General features: G+C 33.3%; 1 protein-coding gene across 1 annotated transcript; it reads left to right on the top strand.

The window, feature by feature from the left end:
• Positions 1 to 554: 554 nt before the first annotated feature.
• LOC145319374 (arylsulfatase B-like) lies at positions 555 to 9,242 on the top strand. The gene is made up of 14 exons (XM_080161484.1): positions 555 to 749; positions 1,137 to 1,197; positions 2,023 to 2,072; positions 2,902 to 3,043; positions 3,926 to 4,031; positions 4,819 to 4,946; positions 5,367 to 5,455; positions 5,697 to 5,757; positions 6,813 to 6,890; positions 7,475 to 7,568; positions 7,780 to 7,823; positions 8,128 to 8,160; positions 8,387 to 8,472; positions 9,095 to 9,242. Exons 1-14 carry the CDS (start codon positions 687 to 689, stop codon positions 9,167 to 9,169), a joined length of 1,110 nt encoding a protein of 369 aa, XP_080017610.1. The 5' UTR covers positions 555 to 686; the 3' UTR covers positions 9,170 to 9,242.
• Positions 9,243 to 9,309: the final 67 nt, after the last annotated feature.

Genomic DNA, 9,309 nt, shown 5'->3' with positions numbered 1-9,309 from the left:
ATAACACCATAAAATCTGTAGAAGCGAAGCTACTCTAAAGTAGACCATAAGCTGGTGTAAAGGGTGTCAACGCCTGTCTGAGTATTACAATTGGGAACACTTCCCTCCATACTTTTACATCCACTAAGGTGTACTGTACACCTCCCTGGAAAAACCATGTGCAAGCCACTAGCTCAGACGTTTTTGGAAAAAGGTATATTTAATAAGGTGAAAAACTGTTTATTTTTCTTCTTTTTTGTCAATATGTTCTATGAATTAACCATCTTTAAGACAAAATACATATTAGAGTACAATGAATTCGGTATAAGCAAAATAAGAAATTTGGGGAAACGTCAAGGACGTCCAAGGGTGGGGGGGGGAAGGGATGATACCCCCCCCCAAAAAAAAAAGCTTGGACGTCCTTGCCTATATGATTTTTAAATTTTTTTAAATTTTTACCCCCCCCCCCCCCCAATGAAAAAGCTTTGAAGCCCTAGAGAAAACGTTACAGGCAAAATAGATTTTAGATAAAATGCCTGATAATGAAGGGAAATGTTAAATTACATTTAATTCAAATAGCTAATATAATTGCGAAGTTGTCAGACATAATTGACCATGTTTGTTATCTTTTTTTCTCTAAATGACAGAATGATAAAAATTACTCTTTGTAAATATTTGTTTATTTATTGACTGCAGTTCTTTTGATTATGTGGGAGAGGAAAGAACTCTTGGCTATAGGCGGCCTTGTTGCCTTGGCCTCGCTGGCTTTGGTAATTTTTGTTTTAGTTAGTAGTGCAGAAACTCAAATAACATAGCATGTTCAAATATTTTTTTTAGGGAGTTTAGAATGGTATTTTTTAATCAAATCGTTTGAGCATAAGTCATATTTTTAAGAGCTAAGCTTTTCTATAGTTAGGATCGGTCCGTCCGTCCGTCCGGAACGGATAGCTTTTTTCGTAAATTTAGGCAGGATAGAATTGTTCTATCGATTTCAAACTTTGCATAATCTATCTACGAATATCAAAAAAAAATTATGAAATCAATGCTAGTTTTAATCATTGTTTTTCATTTTAATGTCCGCGGAAAGTTCTCTCTAATACGATGCGATAAATAACCATCCTATATTCTCTTTTAATTTTGAACCGTATTTTCTGTAGGGCCAAGAACAGCCAAATATTTTGTTGATTCTTGCTGATGATATGGGATACAATGATATAGGTAAATATTTCATCTATCAAAGCATCTTTAAGATCTCTGAAAATGCTAGATCTATTCAAATAAAAAATCGAAAGAATTAAATATTTTTCACAATTTCAAAAATAGCTGTTTCTTCACATAGACAGACAGACATCCTGTTACTTTAATATTTTGAATAGAAGCCAAGGAAATAAGATTCCTCTTTCACGTACAGACGGACGGGTAGTATACCATTGTGGGTTATAGAATAGCTTCGCTTCTTAAAGGGTAAGAAAGAGAAAGTAAAATATTTGAAATTCTATATTAGAAAGTGTTACAGACAGGCAGACACATGTGACTTACAGAATAGCATCGCTACTAAATAATATCCGTCACTTTGTAACGGTTTCTGAAGGTTTAATCACGAGCAAATGTATTTTTAACCATAATTAACAATGGTCATTACAAGTTATATAATAATATGTTTTATAATTACAAGTCTAGTAATAATTATAAACACATCATTGTAAAAAAAGATTATAGTTACATTTACTTCATTGGTTTTGGCGGATTTTGTTATTTTATTTTTAAATATAACAAGGATAACAACATCAAAAAAAAGCTCAACAAATCAGACGTACAACATTAAAAAATATAGAGTGACTAGAAAAGACTGACAAGCAGACAGACAGACCCATAATAATTTTTCTAGAAACAGAATATTCTTAGGAAAACTGAACAAAAATCGTCTTAATATTGTTATATAACTGCCAAATTTCAACATAAAAGCGTCATCCAGCTGTCAGTCTAGCACCAAGCTACACTATCCATGTGGTTGCCGAGCCCTGATAATTATTATTTACTTAGGGTATCACAATCCCTTTGTCCTGACTCCAAATCTTGATGAACTTGCAAGGGTAAGTCTCTATTTTTTAGTTGCTCAGCTGATTTAATACAATTGCTTATTTCGTTTATCTGTATAAGTTAGTAGAAATGTTTCTAACGCCCTTGTTATTTAGAGGATATCAAAATATTCTGAGATTTTTTTCTTAGACTATACATATTTTTCAACTCGTTAGGCTCTTATTGACGTGCTACGTTGTTCAAAGAATAAAATTATTTAATACATTTTTAAAAGCGAACTTTCTATAATTATGGTCGGTTCGTCCGTCCGTGCGTCCGTAACGGATAGCTAATTCGTTACTTTAGGCAAGTTTGAATTGTCCTATCGATTTCAAACTTTGAAAGATGATTCCTGCAGTATTTAGAAATCGTAGTAACTCTATAATCGTTACCAGAATGTCCTTACGTCCATTTTAAACATGTTAATTTTTAACTTTTTTAACAACAATTTCATGTGACATATCATCCGAATGATCTGAATTTTTTGGAGCACTGTCCTATTACAATAAGTTACAATATTACAAGCGAAGCATCTCTATAATCAAGTCCTAAAAATGTTCGTATGTCCTTAAACAGAATTCTGTATTTTTGCAACAAATAGACGTATAATTTTGTCAAAACTTTTACATTTTTATTTTGTAGATTCCGTTCTGCCACTCTATAAGAGTTAATGTTCGTCTGTCATTCCGTTTCAGAGCTTCGCTTTTATGGATTTTGTCATCCTTGTTTTTCTATCACCTTTTTTACACAAATGCATGAATAAGTCAATAGCCCAAGATTGATATTTGTTTTTATAATAATGCTTTGAACCATTTTGTAAAACTTGAATTTATCTTATTTCAGAGTGGAATAATATTGGAGCACAACTATGCGCAACCTATCTGCACCCCAAGTAGATCTTCCCTAATGAGTGGGATGTATGCTTATCTTGTGGGGAGGCAGGGCACCCCCATTCCACATAAACAGCCCTCGGGGCTTACTTTAGGTACAGTAGGACTAAATCGTGGGTAATTTAGCACCCCCAAACCCCTTAAACAGCCCTCTAGACTTACTTTAGGTAAAGTATGATATCCTTGTGATGAGACAAGGCATCCCAATTCCCCTTTAACAGCCATTAGGGCTTATTTAGGTAAGGTGTTACTGCACCTCGTGGGTAGGTTAGCACCCTCATACCCAATAAACAGCCTTCGGGCTGACTTTAGGTAAAGTATGATATCCTTGTGGTGAGACAAGGCACCCCAATTCCCCATTAGGGCTTACTTTAGGTATAGTATGATTCCTCGGGAAGTTAGCAACCCCATATCCCATAAATAACCCTCGGGGCTTACTTTAACCAATAAATGCCTACCTCTTGGGGAGACAGGGCACCCCCACTCCATAACCTACAAACCAAATATTACACTTAGGGCTTTCTTTAGGTTAACCCATGAAACCACCTATTGGGGGTAACGTAAGTTTATATAACATAGCTTTAATTCACTACATTATCTTAAACTTTTGGAGGATTTTCTTACAATTAATCAGTTTAAAAGGATAGAATAGTCAAAGAAGAAGGAATTGCATAGATTTTAAATTCAAACATTATTTTCAGCTTATTGATATAGTGAGGTAAAAATAACTTTTATAATTGCTTGTATCCAGGGAAAGGGAACAAGTCTGAGTGAAAATTTCCTCACAACCCCACACCCTTATTTCTCCCCCTTCTTACCCACTTCCTTCAGTTTCAACAAAGACAAGTTTTCCGCCAATTCTATGCCAACAATATAACTAAATTTTCGGCAATTTTAAATGGAAATAATGTGTTGAAAAGCAGCCCTTGCTTGTATCAAAGTATTTTTATTTTCTTCCCAAAAAAACATTCTTTCAGATAGAAAGCTGATGCCAGAATACATGAAAGATAAAGGATATGCCACACATATGATTGGAAAATGGCATTTGGGATTCTGCAAAGAGGAATATTTACCTACAAATAGGTAAGTATTACTTCCAATTCTATTACAATGACCGTTGGTGGTCTATGTACCCAGTAACAAGTCAATAACAGCTTGACTGTCAGTTTTTTTAATTCTCTAAATATAAAAAAAAAAATTGGTTATAGTCCTTTCCACGACATCCCTCCATAAGGGGCGATTAGTCTATTCTTAAAATGGCTGTTTATAGGTTATTTTCGGTTAGGTTAGGTTATATTGTGTTAGGTGATTACCCCACAGGGTTAGGTAATTGGCCCCGCAGGGTTAGAGCCCCCCGCAGGGGCTAGAAATAGGAGAAAAGCCACTGTGAAAAATACGAAGAATCGCCCCTTATGGAGGGATGTCGTGGAAAGGACTATACCCAAAAAATTTAGTATCTAAAATTGAATTTACCTTTAGAGGTTTTGTAGGTTTTTTTTCAGGGATGTTTTGCAGAATCATGATCCATTAATTGCTCTAGGGTACAAACATAAATCTAACTATTTCTTATTTTAATTTAAAAGTTTATGTCATCAATTTTTGGATATATTAAAAGATTAACGGCTAAAGTACGTATGTAATATATTTGATTTACACAATTGCTAATGTTTGTTTAGAGAATTTGACAGCCATTATGGATATTATGTAGTAGTTATGACTATTATAATATTTGAGAAAAATAAAGGATTTAAAATCCACCACCTATTAAACCAAACTTATTTAAATGTCATTTAAAAGTATTTGCCTGCCAATTTTGGATACATTTTAGGCTACAGCACATGTATATATTTAACTTACTCAATTGTTTTAGAGGATTTGACAGCCATTACGGATACTGGGGAGGAAGTGAAGACTATTATACAAAGTGGTACAGACATGGCTATGACTTCAGGGACCAGATGGAGCTGGATCTTGTGGCTAATAACACTTTCTCAGAGGGTAACATGCTTTTAATTATTAGTTTAAAACACTATATCTGTCATGTCCAGAAATGAAGTGAAAACTTCTAAAATCGTAGAAATACCTTTGTCAAAACTAGAGCAGGGAAAAGGGAATGTGATTCTAACGAACAAGGAAAATTTCCCCACAACCTTTCCTTTTTCTCCCACTCTTACCCACTCCCCTTCAGATACGTGAAAATACAAGTTTTACTCCAAGTTTACTCCAACAAAATATTAGATTTTGCGGCATTTTCAATTGGAATTGATTGGCTGAATAGCAGCCCCTGAATTAGAGGAATTATGTTGATACAATTTCAATGGTTTATTTGCAAAAACCGATATATGATAACTTAACATAGTGATATTATGACATTAAATGTCCAAAAATACAATATAATCTTTTACTGTTCTTTGTTAGATTTGTATGAAGAAAGATTTGTTAAAATTCTTGACGAACACGTGGAAAACAATTCTTCCAAACCATTCTTCATATTTATGTCACATCAGGTAAAATTTTCAGAATTAATAAAAACATTTCTATGGCCAATATAATATTTACACTGGAAAGATCTTTAGCTGCTTTAATTATGCTTAATATATATTTAATTTTTAAATTGCTTTTGAGTTCTTTGAGTTTTTAGCATAATGCTCACCAGGATTAAAAAGTATTTTTTCTTTAACTTGTCAATTTCATAGTTTGCCATGCTGTTTATGGTTGTTGTTTTCATTGCATTGTTTTAAATTTCAGGCAGTTCATACACCTCTAGCTCCCCCACAGGAGTACTTGGATTTATATGCTGGTGTTGAAGGTTGATTCTTTTCTTGTATTTAAGCTAAATATGAAATCATATGGTTCTCTTTTACTTTTTTACCCTTGCATCAAGGTGCTCTGAATTAAAAAGAATAGCCTAAGACCTTCCAAGACGTAAAGATAAAATAGCCCAAAACCACCCTGGAACCTATGTGAAGATTCCCCAAAACAAAAACTCAATCGGTTCAGTAGTTATTGAAATCTTCAGCTTCAGACAAAAAGAAACCTCACTTCTTAATATAATAAGACACTAAGCACTACATTACTATCTTTAAATTTTTGTCTGACGTCACTAAAAAATAATGACCTTCTTTTGAACAAATTTTGATACAAGCAGTCCATTTAAATTTGTTGCTGGACATTTTTGTATGTCAGCTAGGGTTGGGCCGGATATCTAGTTTGGCCGGTTATCCGGCCATTTTCAATATCCGGCCGGATACCGGATATTAAAACTATCCGGTTACAGGATATCCAGCTGATTTTTGAGGCCGGATATCCGGTTATCCGGTAATTTGCCGGATATCGAACGTTGGCCAGATATCCAGCCGGAACCGGATATCCGGCATTAGAAATCAGCCGGATATCCGGTATCCGGCCTAAAAAGTATCCGGCCCAACCCAAATGTCAGCTGAACATGAAAATGGGGGGAAAGGGAAGGCAGCAACTATTTGTCTTGTCTTCAGTAAAATTACTACAAAACGAGGGGTAAAATATTATCTTTTATAATTTTGTTATTAGTGTATATTTTTAAAAGCGAAGATTTTCTTTAATTAGGGTCGGTCCGTCAGTCTGAGACGGATAGCTTTTTTTCGTTGATTTAGGCATGTTAGAATTATCCTATCGATTTCAAACTTTGCATGTAGATTCTTCCTGTAGTAGTTAGGTATGATTTAGAAAGCGTAGCAACTCTATAATTATTACCAGAATGTCCGTCCGTCCATTTTAAACATGTTGATTTTTTACTTTTTTAACAACAAATTTTGTTAATGTCCGTTTGTCCCACCGTTTCAGAGTTTCGCTTTTATGGATGTTGTCATCCTTGTTTCTATACAGATGAAGCTCGCAGAAAGTTGCTAGCAACTTCTACAGTTCTGGATGAAAAAGTTGGAATCATGGTTCAGAATCTTAAAGGTAACTATTTTATCTGTTTTTATAAAACCTGGATAATCTTTAGACGTCTTAATACGATGAATCAATTTATAATTAAGTTAAATACTGATTGTTTTAAGTTCAAATTACATCCCCTAGGAGTTAACGAACAATCATGACAAGAAAAGCAAATATTCATACTTTTCAATTCTTTACAACTTTTTATGAAGTCCTTAATAAAGCCACTCTAAATAAGATTTATTTAAGGCTGAATTTTCGTTACCTTAGCAAAGCAACTGATAAAACTGGCCATTGATTAACTCCCTTCAGGAGTGGTTTTATAAAAGCAAATTTTAAATCAATAATCTTTGCTTTTCTTGTCATGATTGTTCGGTAACTCCTAAGGGATGAAAATTGAACTTAAAATTTTCAAATCTAATTTTCTCAAAAATTAGATTTAGTTGGACTTTAAAATTAGCAAAGGGTGTTATTAGACCTACTTACTGATACCATTGCAAAGTCATTTTTGCCTAACACTGAAATAAACTTTTTTCATCAGGCCACGCAACAGTGCTCTTTTAAAGGACATATTTTTTACAAATTCATTTCAATAAGTAATTATTTAGATCGTGGACTTTATGAAAACACTCTGGTAGTTTTCATTAGTGACAATGGAGGTAATCCAATCATTGGGGCCGGTGGAAATAATTGGCCTCTCAGGTACAAATATTTCTAGATGGTTAATCTATTGCAATAAATATAGAAAGTCTAGATAAACAATCATTAAATCGGCCAACTAGCAACACATTTTGATATAAAGGGGCATTTTTTTCACTGAACCATATAATTAGTAATGTAGAATGAATTTTTATATATTCTGCTTTGCTTTGGAAAATCGTACTGCTCAAAATTAATTGTTATTTTTGTTTAGAGGTTTCAAAGGATTTATTTGGGAAGGTGGGGTTAGAGTGCCAGGTTAGAATGTTTTATTATTTTCTGGAATTATATATTTTTTCAAACAAAACATAAATAACTAGGACAATTTCGTCCATAAGTAAGCGGAAAGTCCATTTATAATATACATACATATGTATAAGTTCTTTTAAAATATTCATTAAATGTAATTTAAATCTATTTTTCTTTGGATTGTTGAAGTACAGAAAAAGTATGGCCTTATATTCTTAAATCTTTACAGACAGACAGACTTTAAATCAATCAATCAATATTCTATAATATCCTAGCCAAATTTTAAAAATGTTTATATTGATATGAATGTTAGGTTTTGTGCATTCACCATTGCTAAAAAACTCAGGTTAGTTTTAAGTCACAATATATAATTTAATCTATAAACGAGAGGTTTGGTGATTTTTCTTCAGTCAGTTTTATTTCTTTTTTTTCTTTCCTTTTAAAAGATTCAAATGGTTTAATTTGTCTAGACTCTTTGTCTCGCCTTTTTGTGACTCAGCCAAGCCGCAATTTTCAATTATAGACAGCTGACATTTGAAATTTGTAAGGGAATCAAAATGTTATAATTTCAGGCTATACCTCTGAAAACCTCTTCCATATTTCTGATTGGCTGCCAACCTTCTACCACCTTGCTGGAGCAACGCCTGAAGAAATCCAGGTAAATAATTATTATGTTTAAGAAGAGGGACAATAAGGTAAGGTTTCCACTAGGGTTGGGCCTGATACTGGATATTGAAACTATCCAGATACAGGATATCTGGCTGATTATAATGCCGGAATCCGGTTATTCGGTCGGATATCCGGTATCCGGCCAAAAAAGTATCCGGCCCAATCCTAGTTTCCACTACTTACAAAAAACATAATGTTAAATGCATGCAGGTGGGGTCTTTTTTAAACATTTAACATTTTTATAAACTTAGAAAGTTTTATCGATTCCTATGAATATTATTTTTTTTTAATGTTTTGAAATATATTTTCAATGTTTTTTTGCAATGTTATTTCAATGTTTTTAAAAACAGTGGGAGAAAAAAATTTCGATCTGAAAAAAATCCTCCAATGAAAACATTCAATAGTGTTCTTTCTAATCTTTCATATAGTCGATATAAATAATGATAATGATAACAAGAATAGCATGCAAATGATAAGTCAGCCATAACCATTATAATTTGATCCTATAGAGTCAATATACACAATTTACATTACAAGTCCAAAGATGCCATAGTCTTTTTAAAAATTGTACTGTGTTAGATTCAGTGAATTTGTTTGCTAAATTAATTTAGGCTGAGAATTTTAGTGGAGTCAACCAATGGCCAGTATTGGTGGACCCTGAAGAGAATCAAGGACTGTCAAACTAATTTTATTACAGTAACGACTGCGCCCCTAGCATCTAAAGGCTCTGTATAGGTTTGGGTAGGAAAATGCAGAAAAATATAAAAAATCTAAAAATAGAATAGCCTGAAACCATCCTTAGAGTTCAAACTGAAGAAGCTCTTCT

The sequence above is a fragment of the Acartia tonsa genome, chromosome 5 (genome assembly GCF_053477335.1).
Source record: "Acartia tonsa isolate MP-2025a chromosome 5, ASM5347733v1, whole genome shotgun sequence".
NCBI lineage: Eukaryota > Metazoa > Arthropoda > Copepoda > Calanoida > Acartiidae > Acartia > Acartia tonsa.
This window is presented reverse-complemented; position numbering and strand designations above follow the sequence as displayed.

Excerpts from the sequence above, each read along its gene's own strand:
- LOC145319374 (XM_080161484.1), top strand. The coding sequence starts at position 687 with ATGTGGGAGAGGAAAGAACTCTTGGCTATAGGCGGCCTTGTTGCCTTG. Across the intron at positions 1,198-2,022 it reads TATGGGATACAATGATATAG|GGTATCACAATCCCTTTGTC; the intron begins GTAAATATTTCA and ends TTATTTACTTAG. Across the intron at positions 7,824-8,127 it reads AGGTGGGGTTAGAGTGCCAG|GTTTTGTGCATTCACCATTG; the intron begins GTTAGAATGTTT and ends TATGAATGTTAG.